General features: G+C 39.5%; 1 protein-coding gene across 2 annotated transcripts in view; it reads left to right on the forward strand.

Annotated features, from left to right (window-relative positions):
- Positions 1–25,083, forward strand: part of LOC120444438 (scavenger receptor class B member 1) — a 193,656-nt gene that overhangs the window by 113,799 nt on the left and 54,774 nt on the right. For both annotated transcript variants that reach the window (XM_039624096.2, XM_039624097.2), the window contains exon 7: positions 13,735–13,901. In XM_039624096.2, the coding sequence (XP_039480030.1) occupies positions 13,735–13,901 (167 nt within the window). The remainder of the gene's footprint in view (positions 1–13,734; positions 13,902–25,083) is intronic.

A 25,083-nucleotide genomic window follows, 5' to 3' on the forward strand; every position in this document is an offset into this window, starting at 1 on the left:
CAGGCGATGATTCTTTCAAGGTCTTTAGTAGGAAGGATGACAGACTGATTGGTCTGAAATCCTTGGGGTCGTGTGTGATGGTTTCCCAGCTTTGGGGATGAAGACTATACGGGACTCTAGCCACGATTGTGGTAGGTGTCCCAGAAGTAGGGACCGTTTAAAAATGTCAAGAAGCCAGTTTATGGCTATATTTCCCGCGTGCTGGATTTGTGCGGGTATGCTTTGTCTGTATCTGCAGATTTGTATGGCTTAAAGCTGTGTATGGTGCAATGGAGGACCTTTGGGTCTATGCACAGCTCGATACTTGCCAGTGTGGCGTTTGTTTGTAGCGGGGTGAGAGCGTTTTGGCTGTTTCCTGGGAAGTTAGTGTCTAGAAGTATTTCCAGAGATTCCTCACTCATGCTGGTCCAAAAGCCATCTGCTCTTTAAGGTAGCCTAGGGTTGGGGCCGATTTGGATAGTATTTTTTCTAAGTCTGGCTGCTTGAGTTGTGTTTTCAATTTCTGAGCAGAAGGAATGCCACGAGAATTGCTTTGCTTCCTGATGGCTTTTTTGTAGTTGCAAGGGCTTTCTTGTAGGCGGTCCACAGGGCCTCCTCATTTCCTGCCTTGGCCTGTTAAAAGGGTTCTGCAGTCTATTCGGAGGGGGGACAGTTCTGCTGACCACCAGTGATGTTTTCTTTTTCTTTTGGCTTGCTGTTGGGCAGGCCTTTTTGGTGCATAGTTGCAGTTTCTGTGAAGATTGAAACTAGTTCGTTTAGACTAGAGATTGTTTGGGGGTATGGAGGGGATTTTTTCTCTTAAAATAGTTTTGTATTTTGCCAGTCTGTTTTCCTTGGGTTGTGAAAACTGCTGGTTTGAGGGATTGATTGTAAGGGTCGTTTCTATGTACCTGTGGTCCGAGAAAGAGTGCTTATCTAGCACCCTCCAGTGAGTTACTGTCTCTAATAGTGGTTTAGAGACGAGAGTTAGGTCTATTACCTCTTTTCGTTTCTTAATGATAAAGGTGGTGTCATTACCTTTATTACATATGAAGAGATTTGAACTAAAGATAAAGTTAAAAAGAGACTCACCGCGGTCGTTTGTGTCTGTACTTTCTCATTGTGTGTGGTGGGCGTTTGCATCACAGTCTACTAGGAGGCCTATGTTTTGCTTTTCGCTGTCTTCTACCAGTCTCCATACTAGCTCATCCTGCGGTTCTTGCCTTTCGTAGCCATGTACGATCACAGCACCCGGAACGGAGATGGCTGACTCTCCACGGTGGCTGCCGCGTTATCTGCATCGCTGTAATTATGGAGCAGAAAAATGCTAAGGTGTTTTTGGCTAGAACGCAGGCTCTTATTTTACCTTCGCTGGAGCTGTTAGAAGCTTATATTCCTTAGTCCTAATCCTAAAACCTTTCCTCCCACTATCCAAGGTTCCTGGATTAGGACTATGTCGACTCCATCTTCAGCCAGATGAAGTTGAAAAGCAGCGGAAGCTGCCTTACTGTGGTGGAGGTTTATCTGCAGAAGCCTCACGGACATCTGGTGGGCCTCTCCACCACGGTTGTATCGGCTCCCTCATCGTCCAATGTGTCCAGGTCTGTCAATTGACCCATGTTCGCAAGGCTGGGGAGGATTGAGGCATCGGTCGAGTAGCCGTCCTCGGTTTCCGATGCCTTGATCTCGGAGGCGATCTCCTCGATCACTCCTCCACTGCCTGGCTGATCCTCCTTGGCGGAGTCCGATTTGTAGACCTTTATGTCACTGAGCTAAACCCGAGTTAGCTCCCCGTAAGCGGCCTCAATGGAGCTATGGACTACTTGTTTAGAATGAGGGTGGCCTCGTTTGTTGGTCCCTCCATTTCGTCGACCTTCACCACTCGCCAGTCCGGTGGGAAGGTGCGGGTTGCAGCGCTGCAGCATGGTGAGGATCTGGTCCGGCGCCTTGATGGATGCCGGGATCCAGATCTTTGCCGGGGTCGGGAAGGTACGTCGGACCAGCTCAGCGCAACATGTCCGGCGCCCTCATACACCTCCCCCAACTCTTTTACTGGGCTTTGTATAGCTCCGCAGAGCGGATTACCTTGGCGATTACCTTGACGCCGCCTTGGACCATCCCACGTCTTTGGCAGACTGGAGGGGGGCCAGGTTCCTTGGCCAGAATCTAACAGCATTTTATGGTTAGGGCTGCCTCTACCCACTTCCACTTATTACGTGGAATTCTGTCACTCGGGTCGTTTTTGTCGACCACGCCCAGGAGAATACGGTTTTTCGCGATCTCCGCAAAGGATCGCCCGGCTGCACGCGTTGCCGTTTTGCCGAGGGGTCTGTGGGAACGTCCTGGGAGCGCTCCGTCTTAGGTGGAGGTCGCTTTTTGACCTCTGTGGGCTTGGGTGGTTTTGGGGGCTTCCTTGCCGAAGTTTGGCAATCGGATTTAGCCCATTCCACCTTCTTCATCCACTCAGCCGAAGGAGCCGTTTTTTATCTCTCCTGGCTGCGTAGGATTTGACCTGCAGATTGTTTCTCTGCGTAGGTGTGTTTGCCTTTACCAGTTGCCACTGAGTGCTTGCCGTCCTTAGCTGCGCCTCATCATGGCACTAGGGCCTGGAGATGTTCCCGTGGCGACGGCTTTGGGCGGCTTGCACGCAGTCGCCTCAGATTTGAGGCGGTGTTCACCGAACCTTATCCTGCGGTGTTGGCCAACTTCGATGCCTTGAAGTTTGTACGGCCAGACTCAATCGTCACTGCCGTTTGGGTAGGCTTTTTGGGAGATCCTGACTCCTTTTTATTTTTTTTTGTTGACTTCATGTGATTCCCACGAGTTGCGGAGAAAAGGAGGGTCCACCCGGGCGAAGATCTGCGACGCCCGGGTAAGGCTTCTTAGAACAGGGGTCGCCAGCTAGCCTGAGCTCTCCGTTTGAGACTGAGCTATTTTGTGACCCGGGCCCTCAGTCAGGCTGACTCTAGGCACGGGTCGAATGACACTACCATTTGCCAGCATCCTCTGGCAGGGACATAAACTTGCCAGGGGACATGTTTCCAGCCGCCCTCTCGTGGAGAAAATAGTCACACTACCGGGTGTATGGACAATTACGGCGCGTTCTTCTAGCAAGCTTGAAACTACACGTTATTCCCATTGTCCATCACCCGACTGACGGCCTACTCCACAAGTAACGGGTATAAAAATCAACATGTCTTCATAAAATCCATCAACAAATTTCGAAGCAATTACACAAGAAGACCATTTCAACCTATCTTTTACAAGCATTATATGTCACAAAATAAAACCCGTTCACGAAAACTCAGTATACAAAAGACCCCATTCATATCCCTTCGCTTATGAAGCAAAAGTTAAAAAGGAATTTGAAGAAATGCTACATGAAAACGACTCCCCAATCGCAGTACATTATGGATTGTTCCCAAAAAGATGGATGCCTCTGGCAATCAAAAATTCATATTAATGAAATAACCATAAACAATAAATTCTTGATTCTGAATATGGATAAAACTTTAGGTAAGTTAAGAAAATGCTAATATTTTACAACAATCGATTTATGGAAAATTTTTCAACAATTCAAAATGGATCCTACGTCCATATAAAAAACTGTTTTTTCGACCAAACTCGGTCACTACGAATACTCGCACGCCATTTGGTTTGGAAAATGCCCCAGCCACTTTCCAATGTTGAATGAAAGTTTCCTAAAAGGCTTCATTAACAAACATCGCCTTCTATATTTAGATGATTTAATGGTCTACTTAACATCTCTACCTGAATATTTGGACTCACTGAAGATATAACTTTCCTAATAGCAAAAGACTTTTTAACAAAATACTTTCTAAACCACACTAGCGTAATTAACATAGATAATGGCAATGAATTTCTCCAAAAATAAAACTATTACCATAAATATTATAAAAAGTATAATTAAACTAAAGGATATAACTATTTCGCTGAATTCAAGAAATTCATTATTACTCAACACATAAAGTTAGTGCAGCGAAAAAATGATACGACGGTTTATAGAAGCTCAATATTTCCCGACTATTAAAAATTAATTCAAAAATGAATTGTAAAGACTGCAATCTTCCAAAAACAAAACATAGACCAACGAAACTTATTTTTGAAATTAGCCCAAAAAAAGAAAGCCCAAGAGAATTTTAATTATTTAATTAATTTACTTTTCTGCTAATGAACAATATATCAAATTGATATCACCACGAGCAAAACAGGAAAAGCAGATGTGGAACGCCTTCACAAAACGATGTTACGTCGGTATATTCGTGCCTGTGTCATGGGAAAGGAATCAGGCCGAGGGAGGGGCATCCGATGTTCAGGCACCAAGATGCCGGCGTAAGCTCGACGATTTTGGTCGTGGACCCCCCACCTCTCCATCATAACGAGAATAAATATTAGTAGTGCCTGAAAAAGTTCGTACCGTTCGTCAGTCAACAGTCCTCACTGCCCCACAAGCTGTAGCTTGATCGTAAAACGACCGGGCAATGTTTCAGCCACCTTCCCTCTCCTTCATGCGCCCGCGTACCTGGTGGATCGTTGCGGGCTCAATCAATACGATCCCCTCCTGTCAAGGTTGTCCGTCAAATGTTATGTCATTATTTCTGACCTGCTTCCCTTCTCGCGTTAGCACCCCTTTTGAAATGTTTACCTACTCATTATGATGTAGTTACAATAATAGCATAATTTTATTGAGTAATAGATTGTTGGCCAGTGCCATGTAATACAAAATAAGAATTAAAAAGCTAGCATACAAAAATTATGATAAGTTGGCTGTAACTGTTTTTAGCGAGCAGTATCGAATTCATCACCAAGCAAAGGTGCGCACGTCAACAAAAATTGTTGGCTTTTCACGACTTCAAACGTCGCTCTGAGGGCTCTTGTTTTTGAATAACAAAAACAAGGCGGATACTCGTCGCTGAAAAGTAATTTTTATTTATTTAAAGCAATATTGAACACAAAATATTTAACTTCTATTAATGAAATAAATTGCCTGGAAGAGGCCAACAATAAGATATTTTTCTTTACACCTGACACAAATACTTAGATTTACTAATGGTGTAGAAATAAATGAGGTCGAGAAAATATGTATATATATGGATATAGAGAAAACTCGGGAACAGGGTTCCGTCAAACATACCCCACTTTAATCCGGAGCGTCGAGATCTCAGGTGATGATATATATATAGTGATAGAGTTATACATACATATACCTTCGTGCACCAATTAATTGTAACCGAACAATAATAAGATATACACAAACACAAAAAAAAAAAATACACTAAGTGGAGTATACATATATATGAAAGTATGATGAGTTCGGGTTCTTTTCTTTTGTAGCACGCTTTGGCTGCTATTCGCTCTCAGGTTACTTGGAGCGAGCACTTGATGTTGTTTGTTTTTGCTGATATTCACATTAACGGCCATGCACCGGTTCACTTGTTCTTTTAATTGTTTTCCCGTTAGTATTTCTTATTAAGCACTTTGGACACCGGATGCAATCCTGTCCAGGACATGGTGATGGTCCCTCCTCCGCTGTACGGATCCCCCTCGATGGACAGAAGGATAATTGCCCGGGTATTTGATGTACGGATAACTACCTCTGGGTGTTGACTACGGATGTTTTCCCGGGTACCGACCGACTACGGGAGTTTACCCGGGTACTGACTGACTATTCATCGGTGAGCCATGGTCTTTTTATAGCAGCATAGAGCTTTTTCTGATCTATTGGTCTTCTATGCCAAGTGTTCCCACCTAGGAACTGTTACCACTGTTTAGGTTTAAGATGTATTTTAATTCTTTTGATTTTTAATTGTGTTTTTATTCTGTTTATATGTTATCTCTCGATTTCAATTATTTACAATATTTACATTGTTGATTTTAATTATTTACATGTCTTGAAGTTTTGGCTACCTAAATATTAAAGTTTAGTTAAATATATATTAAAATTTGAATAGAATATAAGTAAAAGAGAAATAATAATTTAAAAAATGAAAATATGTACAGTATAAGGTATATAAAGAGAGAAAATAAGTTAAGATATTATTCTACAAATTAGGAGATATTTCCGCACTGGTTACGCCAATCTGCCCATTTTCTTAACCGACATGCCTCTACTATTCCTTCATACGGAATTTGACTAATTTGGCAATTTTCTATGTCTGTTAAAACGTATCTATCATTTGGTAAAATTCGTTTAATGACATATGGGCCCTTATATTTAGGTACAAATTTCTTATTTGTGCCGATTGTGGTGTCAATATTTCTCATCACAACAAAATCGCCTTCTAAAAATTCTACGTGGCTCTTATGATTTTCTGAAAATGTTCTTCGCTTCTTCGCTGACACTGTTCTTTTTTATTTAAGGAGTTCTTACGAACGTTTTCTAAATCGCATTGTGCCATATCAGTTCTATCATCTAAATATTCCGTTAATGCATCAATATTACAACCTCTCTGTTGAACTCCAAATAATAATACTGAAGGTAATTCTTTCGTTGTTGAATGTACTGAATTATTGATGGCATATTCGGCCTTTACAAGAAGCTTACTCCAATCTTCATGCTTAATTGGTTCAGTTATCTTAGGTAACATCGCTTTCACTGTTCTATTAACCCTCTCACCTGACCGTTTGCTTGAGGTGATGCAGTTGCTACTTTCACGTGTTCAATATTATTTTCTAACAAATATTTTGCAAACTCCAAGGACGTAAAACATGTCCCTCTATCACTAATAATTCTACGTGGGCGACTATAATATTGAAAATATTTTGAAAAACAAGTGTTGACTTCTTTTGTACTCGTTGTGTTCACAGGGAACAATTTAACAAATTTAGTAAATCCGTCAATGATAACTAATAGATGTTTCTTTTTCGAAATCACGGAGGGCAGTGATCCAAAGTGATCCACATGTAATGTGTCAAAAGGAATTGGTCGTTTTGGTATATTGTGCAATGTTCGATTATTAGCATGTGTGGGTACTGTAAACATAATACACTTTAAACAATTTCCAATAAACGATTCTATCTTAGACTTCATATCCGGAAACCAATAGTGTCTCATTATTTCTTTTATACATTTCTCTGTACCTAAATGACATAAATTCTCGTGAACTCTCCTGATTACATGGTTTTCCATTTCAGCTGGTACATATAATAATTCTATATCATTTTCACCTAATCTATAAACAATTCCATCGCTTAAAACGAACTTCTTTACATCTCCATGTTCTAATTTTTCTTTTAATTTTACTATAAGACTATCTCTATTTTGCGTTATCTGAAGCTGAAGGTTTATGTCATCACTGTCAATTACTGAAACTATTTTATCCTTATTTTCACTTTCTTGTATTGTCACTACTGGTTCATATTCAAAATCTTGATTAAAGGCTGAAGGATATCTACTAAACGTATCCACATGGGTCATGTATTTTCCACTGCGATGTTTAAGGGTATAATTATAGTTAGCTAATTCTAAGGCCCATCTGGCAATATTAGAATTAAGGCGTCCTTTTCCTAGGCATAAAACTACTGCATTACAATCGGTTACTATATTAAACGGAATTCCTTCTAGATATATTCTGAATTTTCGTAATGAATAAACTACTGCTAATGTTTCCAATTTAAAACTTTCATACCTCGCCTCTAATTTTGTTGCTCTTTGTGAAAATAAGCTATTGGATGAAACTTATTATCATCTTGTTTTTGTAATAAAATTCCTCCAAATCCTTCACTACTGGCGTCACAATGCAATTCTGTTTCTCTGTTGGGATTATAAAGAGCTAATATCGGAAAAGAAATTAATTTCTCGCGAAGATATTCAAAAATATTGATGCAATTCTCGTCGAGTTCATACTTAGAGCCAGCTTTTGTGAGTTCTTGCAATGGTTTTGCTATTTTCGAGTATGCCGGAATAAATCGCCTAAAATAAGAAAATAATCCTAAACACTTTTGCATACCATGGCGATCCTTTGGAATCGGAAGATGTTTAATAGTCGATGTGTGTTCGTGATTCGGACTTATCCCTTTTCCACTAAGTGTGTATCCTAAAAATTCGATGCTTTTATAAGCAAACTGACATTTACTTATTTTAATTTCTAATCTATGTGCTGCCAGAATTCTTAATACTCTTCCTACAGTTACAAAATGTTCACTCAATGTCTTAGAACCGATAGCAATATCGTCTATATAAACTACTACATTTCCTTCACGTATCAATGGTTGCAGAATAAAATTTATAAATCTCATAAATACCGCTGGTGCATTCATAAGTCCAAAAGGCATTCTTGTATATTCGTATTGACCAGAGGGTGTTACAAACGCTGTGTACTGAACTGAACTCTCTGCTACTTTCACCTGATGATATCCGCTCTTCAAATCTAAAAGTGTAAAATATTGATTCCCTTCTAATCTTTCTAAACAGTCATCTATGAGCGGCAATGGATATCCATCGCGGATTGTTATCTTATTGAGTTGTCTATAATCCACACACATCCGTTTTTCTCCAGATTTCTTCTTAACCAGTACAATAGCTGAACTATAAGGTGAATTACTTTCTCGTATAAATCCTTTTCTTAACAATTCATCAATTTTGCAATCTACTTCCTTTTTCTCCTGATATGAAAGTCTTCTCGGAACAGAGCGAACAGGTTCTTCTGACTTAAGTCTTAGCCTCATTTCATAACTATGTTGAATCGCTGGAATGTTGTGTAAATCTAAATAATTTATTCTTATTATTTCAATGAGTTCACTGCGATTACTATTATTTAACTTCGGGTCAATGTTAAAATCTTCATCATCCTTAAATATATCAATATTATATATATATGGTAAGCTCTTATATTCTCTATCTATTTCAATATCCTTATCAAAATCACATTTCTGAAATCTCTGTCTAGTTTCTAATTTATTTATTGGTTTACAATGTTTTGATCTACTCGCTGGATCACTATCAATATCAAATATATTCACCGGTTCCCTATCAATATGGAATCTATTTACTGGCTCACTATCCAAATTCGATCTATTCAATTCAATTTTCAATCTATGCAAAGGGTCACTATCATTGTTCAATAAGGCACTATCAATATTCAATAAGTCACTGTCAATATTCAATAAGTCACTGTCAATATTGAATGGGTCACTATCATATTCAATGGGTCACTATCAATATTCAATGGGTCACTATCAATATTCAATAAGTCAATTTCTCTTCTTCCTCTTATCTTGTCTTTAAAAATTAATTTTATTCCAAATTTGTTCAAGAACTTACGACCTAAAAGAACATGAGTTGCTACATAATTGTCGGGTACAACAAAAATGATATTTCTTCTTCTATTTTTGAAAATTAAGTTTAACAAAAATTTTTCCAAATGTATTTATTCGAGATCCATTAACCCGCAATTCTGTTGGGCTCAATACGTCATTAAACTTTTTAAATGGTATCGCTGTGCGCTGGATTAAATTAATGGCGCTGCCGGTATCAAACATGGCAGAAAGGAACGTCATATTACTATTTTGTCTTTTATCAGTGCAAAAATATACTCCTACCTGGTTAAATATAGGAATAAACGTATTGTTCTCCTCCTCATCTTGTATCAACTGGTTGTTGGTTGCTCCCACGACTCTCGGATTAGTTTTCGGCTGCTGTTGACAATCCTTGATCCTATGCTGAAGGGATCCACAACGGAAACAGGATCCTTTCTCGCGCTTTGGTGCAGTACAAGATGAAGCGTAGTGTCCATGTGCCGAACAATTAAAGCAGCGTATTTGACCTCTTTCTCCAGCGAAAGCGATTCCCGTGCGAATGGTCGACGTTTTGGGAACCTTCCGTAGTTTTCATATTTCCGAGCCATCTCCTTCAATTGTCCAATTGTGGTTGCTGAGTACAATAGCGCGATATTGGATGACCGATCTCGAAAACATATTTCCGAGCCATCTCCTTCAATTGTCCAATTGTGGTTGCTGAGTACAATAGCGCGATATTGGATGACCGATCTCGAAAACCGTCAATTATGAATTGTACTGTTAACTTTTCATCAATATCTGCACGCATAGCAATTTCCTCCATTTGAAGTATGTAGCCCATGACGGTGTTCTTGCTAGGATTAAAGATGGTATCCTTCAGAAGCAATACGATATCGGCTGTTGAATTTCCATGGCCAAATGTCTTGAGAAAACTTTCTTTAAATGTATCGTAAGAATTCGAACGGTCAACACGCAAGAACAGGTCGGCATCTGTTCCTGGTTTCATCAGCATTCGGACACAGCGAAGTTGAAAAATTTCACTATCATTTACTCCTCTGCAAACTCTTTCGAAGTCCGAAATCCATTGGAATGCTTCTTCATTTTTAGTGGCGGAGAACGGAACCATGAGTTGCTTAGCCATTTGGAAGTCATCCGTCATCTTGCTGTCGTTCTGCATCAACTTGGCCAGTATCTTCTTCTTCTCGGCCACCCTTATTGCAGCGTCGAGTGCTTCCTCTTCTTCTTCCAATGTACTATTGATCTGGGCGCTCGCGATCCCTGGCATATTTCCTCCAGTTTGGTGTCTTCTTCTTCTGATATGGTTTCAGAAATCTCGCTAGCGTTTTGGCAACCGGCGTCCAATGCAAGCTTACGCAGTTGTCGAAGCGTTGCGCTTGTTGGGAACTCAATTTCATTGGCCTTCAGCCAATCCGAAATCTCCGATTTATTCATGGCCAATTGGTAGGCACGCTATTTTAACTTTGAGAAAAAAAAACGTGTGTATTGTCGGGTACGTCGAAATATTGATGTAGGCGGGTGCATAAAAGGTTGCTATCCCACTTCTGAAGTTGTTACCACTGTTTAGGTTTAAGATGTATTTTAATTCTTTTGATTTTTAATTGTGTTTTTATTCTGTTTATATGTTTTCTCTCTCGTGTCCAATAATCAAGTGTGTCCGTAGACCTCTTCTTTACATAATCTCTACTTCTCTGATCTAATGCTAAAATACTAAATGCTGAATACACACTACTAAATACTAAATGGTAAATGGGATGGTACTTATACCATCCCTGCTAACAGAACCATATTTCTCGCTTTCCCCTATTTTGGGGAGTCAATACCCTCTTCGGTGAAGTGTGCCCGGAACTGTTGTTGATTTTCTTTACTTTCTGCAATCTATTGGGGCCGCTGGCCGGGTCATCGGAGACTCGTTTATTGTCGACTTGATTTTCTTTGTCGCAATCCAACTGAGTCAACGAGGTGATGGTACCCCTTCCCCTGCTTTTAGATTCTGGTTTTTGAATCTTCAAAGTCTTACGATCGCCCGAAAAGGATGTACGCAACAGGCTCGAAGTGATCGATGCGGTTACGCATGAAATGACTTTGCAAAAGAAAGACCGTACTCCATTTTCTTGTATTTTTGTTGTTTCTTTTTTTTTTCTTTTTTTTAGCTGGTTCTCATTATGCGCCATAAACGTGGCTTCGACCCACCACACTATGCTGACTGCGCTAGCCGGCCTATTATGTAAAGTTAGATGTTATCGGTAGTGATCGTTTTTTTTTTTTTCTCCAAGAATGCTTCGCTATTTTTCAAATACAACTCGTACTAGCGACTTGTTGTTCTAGGTCTTATGTGTTTGATAATTCTGCGTGAACTTAAGGTAATTTATGGGTATGCCGAATTTCCCGGCTTATCGTCCTTACCGGACTTCTGGCAAACGACAAGTGGACTCATGGAATCGGGGTGTGGCGGTAGAAATCCACCCGTATCCACACGTATAGCAAATTATATTGTGCAAAGAGTTTCCGCACCAAGGCGCTGTTCGTGGACTCGCGGTGTAAGTTGTGCATGTCGGCGACTAATCGCTGAAGGACTCGTTATACCCTTGTTTCCCTCCATTATTCTTGATCTTGATTAGGTCACCTCCAGTTGTAGAAAAAGCGCTTTTCATTTCCCATTAATCAAAATCGTAATCCTCGGCTCGATCCTCCATGAGTTGCCAATACCACTTGCTGGCTGCGCCGATCAGCAGACTATGAAATTTCTTTCAGTCAAAACCTTCCGGTATTTAGCCCCAAAAAACAAAAAACAAATAACTACCCGGAGATGTTGGTCGTTGCCCTGACATGGTTACACCCGGCCAACATGCCTCCGTCTTCCACTGCTTAGGGAATTTTACTAGTTTCGTACGTGAACTGGCCCGCTTTTTCCTGGGGAGCTTTTACTATGGTTCTGTACGAGAACTGGCCCTCTTTTTCCTGGTGAACTTTTACGATGGTTTCATATGTGAACCGGCCCACCTTTTCCTGGGAGCTTTACTATGGTTCCATATGTGAAGTGGCCCATCTTTCCAGGGGAGCATTTACTTGTTCCATATGTGAGCTGGCCCACCTTCTCCTGGAGAGCTTTTACAATGGCTCCATATGTGAACTGGTCCACCTAAGACAGTGTATGTCCGAATACCCACCCGCCAGTCGTCGGAAAATCAGGCTGTTTGACCGATATTTGCGGACTCCACAACCTGCTGCTATTTGACCGATATCTTCGGACTCCACAACAGTTTTCCTATTTCCCTGGCCACGTGCCTCACAAGCGACCTGGCTACTTGGCCTAGTACGCCGGCAGCGTGAAACAAAGAAACTAAACGTCGGGCAGCGTCGATTTTACGTTTTCCGGTCAGATTCTTTGGACTCATCCTTCTCGAACGACCTGGCTACTTGGCCTAATATCACCCTCAATTATGTTTACGTTAATAACAAAAAAAAAGTCGATCGGCACTTAGTTGTTTGATATTATAACTAGGAAATCTCCCACATTTTGAAGAAGTTGGGGACTTTAAGCTAGACTAAATGGTAAAAGAATTATTAAGCGCGCGCTAACTTTACTTAAGTCCAATATTCTATACATAGTCAAATTAGTTAGGACATTGAAAGCTGGAATTCATGCCTATTTTCATTGAAACTAATGACACTATTCCCTAACAAATATGACAAATCCTTACGTTGGGCGGCAATTCTGTTACGTCGGTATATTCGTGCCTGTGTCCTGGGAAAGGACTCAGTGGCGTTGCATGAGCCTATAAACTTGCGCTGCTTTTTATCTCTGCAGTCTGTATGCTTAATCTCAACTTTCTAGCTTTTGTAGTTCCTGAGATCCCGAAGTTCATACGGACGGACAGAAGGACATGCCCAGATGGACTAGGCTATTAATCCTGATCAAGAATATATATACTATGGTCAGAAAGGCTTCCTTCTGCCTGTCACATACTGTTCAACGAATCTAGTAAAGCCTTTTACTCTACGAGTAATGATTATAAACACAGAAATAAAAGCTTGTGGACAAGTAAAAATCTCTATACAAATATACAAAAACTCTTAGACCGATCTTATTAGCCTTTAAAGTGTTTAGTTTATTAGTCTCGTAAATTTCTATTGATTTGATAATAATCTACCTCTAACTCATGCAAACCGTCCAAACCCGTCCATTTCCAAGGCCCAAAAACGGCAACACTTTTAAAAAAATGTTAGTCTATTCACTCATTTGATAGGTTAAAATAGTAAATAGCTTTTACTAAAATATTTAATTTCATAAATCGGTATTAAGGTACGATGTTTTATAAGGATGTTATCAATGGACACATATGGTTTGGAGATAAATTAAACATTGTTTATCTGTATTAACAAATAATACTAAATTTACAACCCACTTATAATTTTTATTTTTTTTTATGCCAAATTTGTTTGATTTTTTCTCTTATACTTCACTGTACTCCATAGGTGATTGCCAGCCGGTTGGACTTATTGACGTTACTGACTGCTACTATGGATTCCCAATCTCCTTGAGTTTCCCACACTTCATGAACGGTGATTTGGGGCTCCAAAAAAACATCACCGGCATAAGTCCAGATCCGCAAAAACACTCTTCAACTTTTGTTATTCAACCAGTAAGTGCATCTCACTACAACATTTTATTTATTTACATATATATGCTTACAACAAATTAAAGACAAAAACAAGAGAGAACTCTATAGTCGAGTTCCCCGACTATCTGATACCCGTTACTCAGCTAGTGGAAGGGAGAAGAAGAGTCTTTAAAACTGACAGTTTTTGCGGTTTGTAGGCGTTACAGTGGGCTTGGCAGAAAGTTTTTTGGCAAATCGATAGAAATTTACAGAACTAATACAAGAATGAAAAAATATCAAAACATTTTTCAAAAGTGTGGGAGTGGGAGTTTTGGGCGGTTTGTGGGCGTTAGAGTGGGCGTGGCAACATGAATCAACAAACTTGCGCTGCGTTTATGTCTCTGGAGTTTGTATGCTTAGTCTTAACTTTCTAGCTTTTGTAGTTCCTGAGATCTCAGCGTTCATACGAACGGACAGACAGACGGACGGATGGACGGACATACGGACATGGTCATATTGACTCGGCTATTGATCCTGATCAAGAATATATATACTTTATATGGTCGGAAATGATTCCTTCTGCCTGTTACATACTTTTCAACGAATCTAGTATACCATATTTCTCTACGAGTAACGGGTATAATAAATAATACAGTCGAGTTCCACGTCTATCAGATACCCTTTACTCAGCTAGTGGAATGGCGAACGAGAAAATTCTGGAATATCGGTAGAAATTGGGGGGAAAAAAAATAAAAACATTTAATTATTTTTCAAAAGTGTGGGCCTGACAGTTTTGGCCGGGCTTTGGGACGTTAGAAGGGGCGCCACAACATTTGAAAACAAACTTGGTATGCGTCTATGTCTCCGGAATGTTTTATCTGAATTTTGTAGCCCTTATAATTCGTGACATCTCGACGTTCATACGGACGGAAAGAAATACGGACATGGCCAGATTGACTTCGCCATTGATCATGAGATCAAGAATATATATTTTGATATGGTCGGATACACTTCCCTCTTCCTGTTACATACTTTTAACGAATCCAGCATGTCCGTTTACTTTATAAGTAACGCATATAACGAAGTAATTGCTGAATAATACGTTCTGCCGGCGAGCCCGCCGTCAATACCGTCATTACAATAAAGTAATATTGTGATATGAAGGATATTTGATTTTTCTTCTGTGGGCAACGTAGTATCGGTTTGGATAGCGGTAGACCTAACTGCAATAAGGACCTCTCCGCAATTCCCCACCTGAAGGGACGGTCGTGCCTGTATTTCTTGTACGTACCTAGATCTCCGACTTTAGCCAAGTGCTCTGTAAACACAACTAATGGAATGCTACGAAAGCATGGTTACGTTCACCCTCTTTTAAGATACTACGACTTTGAAGATTCACTAATAAAACGTACAGAATCTAAAGCAGAGGAAGATGTACAACTACCTCGTTAAGTCAGACTGAATGCAACAAAGAAAATGCAGTTCAACAATACACGAGTGGCAAATAACCAGTTCCGCTGCCACCTTCGTTAATTGGCAAAGTTCATCAGTTAGGCGTTGACTCACAAAATAGGGAAAAAGTGAAATATTGGTGGGAACACGTAGCCAATAAAACGGAGTAGTAAGATGTTTGAGATCGCATTGATATCAAAACTAGAATCGCCAAGCGCATAGTCTAGCATGGCAAACTCCATATTCTCCAGCGTCCTGCATCGCTGCTCCAGAAACGATAGCATGGATTCCCCCGTTGTAACTTAATTTTTTAGGAATGCACCTCCCATCGTATCGCAACGCATCTACCCAGCGATTTGCTTCATTGAGCCCATTCCACTTAGAGCGCGAGTATGAGCGTTACATTTATCCGACAGTTCTCGAAGCCTTGAAACTAAACTACTCTGCACTGCTCTTAGCCCCAGAATCTCAGTTGCCATAGTTGCCATACGATATTTCTAGTGAGCGAATGGTTTCCAGCGCAGTGTATCTCAGGCATGATCAAAAGATGCTTTAGGATTTTTTATTTTGTGAGGTTAGGAGGTCAGAAAACTCACTAAGCAGCAACAGCGATTTTGTGAAAATTAATGCTTTAAACAGCTTTGTAGGATTTGCACAAAACATAATCTTTTATGCACAAATCACGCCGGGGTCACCACATGTTGGGGGTATATGCTTTTTTATTGTCTATTTACCGAAGATGAAATACTTTAGTTAATGTGTATCGATTTCGAATTATTACAGTTTATTTATTTATTCGAACGAGGTTTTGCATTAATGTGCATTTGCATATGTTACAAAAGCAATTGATTTGAGCGACTTAAATGCAGAGCGAACAGCATAATACCAAACAGCTAAGTGTAGACCGTTTTTTTAATTACTAGGCCAAGAAGCCAGGTCGTTTGTGGAGCTCGAGCTCACGGAATTAAAAAAAAACTGTTGTGGAGTCCGATCCAGTTAGCTTCCGCGATACCAGACAAGTTCGGAAGACCGGTCAGATACAACCGACACACGGGAAAAAATATTAATATATTTGGTGAGACAAAGTAGAAAGACACAGTAATAAATGATTTCAAATATTATTAACGCCGTGAAAAAAAGGTGACTGAGTAACAAGCTTAACAGACTTGGCCACCACCACCTGGACCACCATAAAACTCTACCGAGTGCTTTAATAGCCAGATGCACCGATTAGAAGAGCGCAGATGAACGGCGACACCACAACAGATACCTCCACAATGCTTTACAGCAGAATGCAGTCACCAGTTTCACCCCGAATTGGACCGGAGTTTAACATTTTAAGCTCGAGTGCCAATGGGAGTTCGTCTGGACAAATGGAACTTACAATTCTTCGGAACCGGCCGCGGTATGACTGTTGAAAGTTTTCAATTCTGCTCGAAAAGGTTGCAAGAATTATATGGAATAAGTCAACAGCATGTTTTTAGGGAATTCCGTAGTCTGCTTGTAGGTGTAACTAGAAAATGGTATTGCCAACTTATGGACAATAGCGTGAAGGATTATGATATTGACTTCTATTCGCTCGCCAGAGAAATGAAACGGACATTTTCCAAGACTGAAAGTGACTGGACGAAGGTGAAAAAGATGATGGAAAGGAATTAAAGGTAGACAAATTTACAGTTTAAATTGAACACAAGATCGCTGAAGATGAATTCGTTGAGCTTTTATAAGATAACATTAACTCCCAAATGGGCGGTTTACTGTTGACTTCCCCAATAAGATCCATGGCAGAGTTTAAAAAGGAAGGCCTCAGAGTGGACCGATGGTTGAAAAACCAAAAGAAACGGATGCAAAGAAGACCCATAAATGAAATTCAAAGCTCTGCCGTGCAAGAAAGTATTCCCGATGGGATTTCAACGGAAGCAAGAAAATAACAGTAAGTCTAACCGAACTGGTTTTCTATGACATCGTTTGTGGTGCTAAGTGTGGATACGGAGTGGATTTCTACCGCCTCTCGCATTTTGATAAGAGTTAGTGACCCCAGATGATATTTTTTGTTTGAAGAAGAAAAGAAAGAAGTAGAAGTGGAAGATGGTGCAGTGGTCCTGGCAAGTTATTTTCTATTTTTGACAAAACGAATTCTATAGCAGTCCCAAGCTGGACACCCTCCACCGCGAATGGATCGGCTTGCTCCAAATCATTTTTAGCTGCCGAACTTAGTTAATTTGAGGGTTTTCTGGGATCGAGAACTAATCAGCTGTGGGGTCCTGTTAATCACTTGCCGTAGGCTGCGGTTCATTTTCTTAAGGCATCCTACCACCAGCTGCTTTCTTGCTCTTTGTAGATTCTTCTAATAGCTTAAGGCTATTAAACTTTAAACTTCTCTAACTACGTCAAAACTGCTGATCAGTTTTATCAAGCCACTTTTAGTTTGGCGCATAAACGATTTTATCTCATTTTCAACCCCTAGGCAAGCATCACAAAAGTATTTTAGATGGTGGCCCTTAGCTAGGGCATCACTTGTTTGGCCGCTAAAACCTGCACAATTAGTGTGCACCATTTTATCACACACCCAACAAGTCATTTTTGGCTGCTCAGGCTTTTTAACCTGGCATTAGTTTTTAAAGCAGACAAAACCCTCAATTTATGGCACCTCGGCCTGCTATTCAAGCTAAAGCAACAGTTGCCGGCCCCATACTACGTGTTCCTTAAGGCATACGTCAAAAAGAGGATGTTCTACGTGAGAAGCAGTAACTCCGAGAGAGTGGTGAGAGCTGGAGTACCCCCTCTGTCCTGTGCTGTACAGCATATTCACTTCAGATATGCCAGTATCTGAAGACAACAGAATACTGACATGCACTTACGCGGACGAAAGGCTCCTGTGCTCTGATGCAACTCCTGCTTTTGCAACGCAAGGGCTGCAACACGAGCTGGGCACGATTCAGCCATGGCTAAAAAGGTGGAACATCAACATAAACGCTGACAAATCCAACTATGTCACGTTTACGCTCAGACCAGGCAACCCGTCCACATCAACGGCCCCAATATACCGTCCAATGCGAAGGCCAAGTACCTGGGACTAACCATGTACAAGCGTCTCACGTAGAATGAGCACATAGGGGAAAAAGTAAAGCTCATGAGACACAAATGCCGCTCAATGACCTGGCTCCTAGGCAGACGAAGCACACTACCCATTAGACACAAGTTAGTGCTCTATAAAGCCGGCTTGGACATACGGTATAGAGCTGTGGGGCTCTGCCTTCTCTACAAACATTAAAAAACTACAGAGAGCAGAATGCCGTATTCTAAGATTTATCCTTAAGTTCCTTAAGATTTATCCATTAAGAGGGAAATGCAATCCATTAATTAACCTCCTTGACAACAGCCTACAGCGCAGAAGGCTCCAAAGACATCACCCACTTCACCTGGCTTTTCGGATTCCCTGATGACCCTAGATATCAAATATAAGATTCCCTAGGGAATCTACATAACCGCCCATGTATCACAAAATTTAATTGATTGCCCTCTTGGGCAAATGTAAATAAAGAATCTGTTATACTAAAATAAAAAAAAAATCTGTTGGAGAACGTATATACCTATGTATGCTTAATTTCAACTTTATATCTAGTAATATCTATCTCATTGCACATGATTAAATTCCCTGATTAGTTTCCTGATTTTTTTATTAACTATTTACAAACATAAATTCTCGTGTCAAGTTAATTTCCTATTACGTAGAACATACCTTTGTAAGAGCATTTAGAAAAGAGTAAAAGGCATTAAAAAGTCTAACGAACGGCTACACTGACAAATCTATAACTGGCAAGATGTTGACTCGAAATCTGAGTGCACGCAAGATAGTGATCCGGCTTCGGCTCGTCGTCTACGCGGGTGATGATCTTGCTCAGATTTATACATTATTTTAACTAAAGATAATTGCGTGCAACAACAAGCTTTAACCGGGATAGAAAAACACACACACAAATTAACAAATGCTCCAGGAAAAATATTTTTATCTTTGGCTGAGCCCTTCTCTCACCTCCTCTGATGTTCTGGAGGCTCGTCTCTTGCCCACCCTACCAATGGTTGATCCTACCCTCAGCGTTTAATAGCCTGAGCGACCTTTTGCAAGTGCTACCCTACATCACAAGGCACAGCTTGCTGCGGCCACTTTCAAACTTCTTAAAAACATTATAAAGTTTTATTAAAAGCTAAAAGGAAATATATCTCCTAAACTAAGCAATGGGCACATAATATAAATATAAATAGTATAGAATTAAATATGCGATTAAAATCGAGAATAATTTTGAATTTTTTTTGATCAATTTAATTACTGTATAAAATGGAATGGGACGGCAACTCAAAGTAGGACCAAGATTCATTGGTCAATTTACAGAATTTTCCAGAGGAATATTGCAGCTGAAAGGGTATTCCTTTCAGCAAAAATAAAATGATTGCAAAACATTATAGCTCTTAGCTCGAATGCTTATTTATGCTGTCTTATCACTGTTTCTTCTTCCCTTTATTTATGCTAAAATTTTTGTTTTTTCTTCTCAGAAAATCAATTCTTTTTTTTTAGATTTATTAAATCTTGTGATGTTTTATGTTTAACACTCACCGCACTATCCACATCCACCGTTGAAAGCGCTTACTTCGAGGAAGTGCTACCTAGAATAGGAAGAAAAGAAAATTCAGTTTGTCTTTAATATAGTTTATATTTCTGCTTTTCCTCTAAGTTTGCTTAATTTTGTTCTATTGAGAGATCCTCTTTAAAGTGGCTGCATTTTTTTTATTAGTTTTAAAATCTGTGTTTTTTTTTATCGATGTATAGTTTATAGTGCATATAAAAATACTTAATATGTAGAGTAAAATACGGTCGCAGTAAAAATGTTTTATACTTGTCTATTGATGCAAAACACGAAAGAAGTAGTTTGTAAGTTCGTCTTTAAACCGAACCTGATTAAAACATTTCCGGTTTTGATTCATATTGCGAAAGAAATATATATTATATATTATTGAAGTGCTTGTATGATTGTATAATATGATATGATTTCGGTGTCATTTCATATCGTGGTTCGTAATTGATAACGCCAAACTAAAAAAAAACTGGATTTTGCAGTATGTCTAAAACTTTTGAATATTATCAATGATGTTATAAGTCGATATAAGTTATTCCGTTTTCCCTCAAATAAAAAGCGGGTTTTCAATCTTAAAATGAATTCTTAAGTTTCGTTTGATTAAATATATCACAGTGAATTTTTTCCAAATACCGTATTATGATTTTGGAATATATTTTTAACAACTTAAATAGAGCTCGGATAAAAGTATTTTCCTGATGTTTATCTCTTGAAATTAGGAAGATAACCTTGGGGGGCCAAGTGGCTTATAATTATGCTTTATTTGTATGCTTTGTTTTTTTCGAAAATGTAGACTGACTAAGCAAGAGCTTGGCTTCAAAATATAAACCTATAGTCATAAGATTATAAAGTAGCTTAGCTAAATCGATAACCCGACAGCTTTAGCGCGAGAAGATATAAGGGCGAAAAGGGAGACTCGAACAGAGCTGCATGTACAGTGGTACACCTATGAGCGCATGGCTAGGCAATGTGCTCCCAACATACTCCCCCGTTAGAAGAGGTACGGTTCCACTTATATCACAATCGATGGGCAGAACGGATAGTTTGGCGACTTCTCTTATTTGCTCCTTTTTTGCAGTAGGGACCAATACTCGCAGCTCTTTTTTTCCAGTTGCTCAACAGTTGCCGCCTGCTGAGGCGGCCTTCGCGAAGATAAGTGATGTCAGGCTCAGGAGATGTTGTGTAGTTGTCCAGCCCTTTAGGAAATTGGATCCGAGAGTTCTTAATTCTTCGATGGCTTAGATGAAATCTCCAAAAGCTCTGTAAAACTAAAATTTAGCCTAGTCAACAGCAGCCACATAATAGCTTTTGTAGTTCGGCAAGCTCGCTCTTTGCACCGACAAAGCTTGTAGCATTGTCACTCCAAATGGTACGCGGATTGCGTCGAAGGCTGATGAGTCTTCTCATCGCTGCGATAAAAAATCCGTCGTGAGATCCTGGACAAATTCCAAATGAGCTGCCTTCGTGGAAAAGCAAACGAAGACGGCGAGATAGCACTTATGGGGTCTTGACAAGGTGCGCGCTGCAACTTATCGAAAAAGTTGAGGAATTGGAAGTTCAATGAATTGTCAATGCAACGCTTCCAATTAGGTGCAACTAATCGAAAAAGTTGAGGAATTGGAAGTTCAATGAATTGTCAATGCAACGCTTCCAACAAGGTGCGCGCTGCAACTTATCGAAAAAGTTGAGGAATTGGAAGTTCAATGAATTGTCAATGAAACGCTTCCAATTAGAGCCGCAAAACGGCGCTCTGGCAATTCCTTTACTGCATGCAACAGGGAAGAGCTTTGCAAAAAGAATGGAGGCCTGCTAGTCCAAAGGGAATGCTCCAGACTTTCGGTACAAATCGTGTAAATTGTAAGTTTTGTTTTGTACTGTGAGGTCAACTTTCCCTATGACGAAAGAACTGGCTCTGGCAATGCGTCATCCCAATCCACGTTAGCAAGTTGTCTATTCTGACAGTATAATCCGCATGGTGGCTCGATAATTGGACGGTATTTAAGAAAAATTAAACAGAAGCTGATCTGAAGCTGGATCCCAGACTATCCCAATCCATTGGCAATATCCATCGTGAAATTTGATTGAGTGCTTCTCGTCGCAGTCGGACAGAGTCAGCTGACTAGCTAAGGTTTTGGTAGAGGGCTTGCTACCTGATAATCAGGTTAAGATGATGAATGAAAACATGATAATAATGTTGAATAAGAAGATGGCAATGGGTCACATGACGGAGTTGAATATGAGGTGGATGGTGCGGATAAGGCATGATTCTCGATGCATTCCCGGTGAAATTCATGCTGGCATGTAGTTATGTACGAGTGTGGTGTAATGATCTCTGCTGCACATATTGCGCAAACAGAGTTTGAGACACTAGTTTGTGATCTGTGAAACATCATAATGCTTAAGAAAAATCCCACATTTCAATATGGAGAAAAAACAAAAAAAATATATAAAACTGGCAACAATAATGTGCGAGAACTCTTTGCTTGATATTCTACTGTTATAGGGCTTGTTTGTTATTTTCTGCTTAAAATTCTCATGAAATACGTAAAAGGTTTTTTAAAAGCAGATATTCCATTTCTAAGACCAATTAAAAAAAAAACCAATCGAAGTCTTCGACTGTTTACTCTTCCTCTGCACGAGTATTCTAACCTTAAGGAAAATCTATCTTCTTTTTGAGGAATAGTAAAGAAGAAAAAAATTGTCCACTAGCTTTGAGGATATGACATCCCTCACGAGTAATACCAGTATTTTCCGTCATGTTAAATTGATGATCTTTATTTTTTTCAGGATAGCGTTTAAGCAGAAGTAGCTTAAACTGGGACAGAAACCAAACCGAAGTTATGTGCTGTTTCTCCGTTTTTCTCAGAAAAATCCACCAATCCGTTTGTTACACTTAGGAAAATCTTTGGGATAAGACTTAGCTACGGCCAGTCAGCAATACTTAAAGTTACTTGACGTGCCCTTCACAACTAATTCTGAACACAACAGTTTTGAAAGTAAGAAACTGACACGGAAAATTTAATTGAAAGTACTTATTCGCGAGTCTTAATGAATCGAAAAACTCACTAAGGCCCCACAATGAGCGCCACCGTATCTAATTAATTATTATGTTTAACTAAACTGTAAGGTGTAACTTTACTTGCGGGTGCGCCCTTTAGTTACATTTTCGCTACAGACATTATTGAATAGGATCAAGAATTGAGAGTGCTTGCGACAAAATAATATCGGAGCTAGTATACAAAATCGGAGGAATCAAATAAACATATTCAGTAAAGGATAGTTTTAGAAAAGGAGGAAACGGAGGAGAAAATTATTGCTAGCGAAATTATTGCTACCCTACCAATGACCTTTTTCTTAAGAGCATTGCTCTTCTGTGCCCTTTGTCCAGAGAAACATAAGGCGAGTCTAGTATTTAAATTTTTAAATATTCATTTCTATTTTCGCTCTTGTGACTAATAACTAATAACAAGGTTCATAAGAACTAATAAGATCATAATGAAGTTTAATATTTTTTTTTCAGTGTAAGGTAATAGATCCAGATTTATGTAAGTTTAATTACATTTCGGTAGGTTTGTTATAATTAAAGTTATTTAAGTTATTTTTGTTTATTATTATTATTATTATTATTAACTATTTTATATACAGTTTCCTTGATCAAAATAATAGAAACAAGAAACTTTATGATCTTCAACGAGTTAAGCCTGTTTATTCGCCAGGTCCCGACGGAATTCCTGGCTGTGTGCTTAGATTCTGTGCGGAAGCCTTGTGCAAACCTCTACTGAAATTGTTCAACTTATCTCTGGAATCTTCACAGTTCCCCCATATATGGAAGGAGTCCTTTGTAATCCCTCTCGATAAAAAAGGTAGCAAATTGGATGCAAGCAATTACAGAGGAATCTCCAAATTGTCTGCTATCCCTAAGCTTTTTGAAAACGTTATTACTCCTCATTTACAGCACCTTTGTAGGTCAATTATATCACCATGTCAGCATGGGTTCATGAAACGCAGACCAACACTTACTAACCTTCTGGAGCTAACCTCCTTCGTAGTACAGGGCTTTAAAAATAATCTTCAAACAGATGTCATTTATACGGATTTTTGTGAAGCATTCGACTCTGTTAATCATTCACTCTTATTAAAAAAAAAAATAGATTTATTAGGTTTCCCTGTTGATCTCCTAAATTGCATTCTAAGTTATCTGAATGGCAGGACGCAACGGGTCCTCTTTAAAAATTATCTTTCTTGTATTCACCGAGTCACATCCGGTGTCTTAGGGGAGCCACCTAGGTCCGCTCCTTTTTACCCTTTTTGTTAACGATCTTCCCTTAATAATAAACCAGTCGCGTGTACTCATGTACGCTGATGATGTAAAATTTTGTCTCCAGTATAAGGACACTTCTCGCCATTTGGACTTACAATCCGATCTAGATAGCTTTCAAACCTGGTGCCGTGATAGCGTATTAAACTTAAATGGCTCTAAGTGTAAAGTTATGACCTTTTGTCGTGCCAACTCAATACACGCGACTTACACTCTAAGTGGGTACTCTTTGGACAGAATTACACATGTTGATGATCTTGGTGTTCTTCTGGACCATAAACTTACATTTTTAGACCATATTTCGTCTATTGTCAATAAGGCCAGAGGTGTGCTTGGTTTTATAAAATGGTGGTCAAAGGAATTTGATGATCCTTACATGACCAAAACCTTATTCATGTCTCCAGTCCGTCCGATCCTCGAGTATGGATCACCTGATTGAAGTCCACAATACGAAGTTTACTCGAACCGCATTGAATCGGTTCAAAAGAACTTCTTACTTTTTGCCTAACGCCTTATTTGCGATGCAAACCGTAGACTAATGTTAATTAACTTACCTTCCTTAGCTACCCGAAGAACGATGCTTGGAACAGTCCTTATTTTTAACCTTATTCGTGGTGAAGTTGATAGTCCCGACTTGGTTAGTCGGCTAAACTTCACCGCTCCAAGCAGATTTACTAGAGATTACGTACCGTTAATTTTAAATCAATGTATATCTAATTATGAGTTGCATGATCCCTACTGAGTATTATGGTCTCACTATAATAGATTCTATCCTATTATATCTAATTCTGACTCTCTGCCGTTCTCAAAGCGATCAATA

This window comes from Drosophila santomea, chromosome 2R (genome assembly GCF_016746245.2).
Source record: "Drosophila santomea strain STO CAGO 1482 chromosome 2R, Prin_Dsan_1.1, whole genome shotgun sequence".
Classification (NCBI taxonomy): domain Eukaryota; kingdom Metazoa; phylum Arthropoda; class Insecta; order Diptera; family Drosophilidae; genus Drosophila; species Drosophila santomea.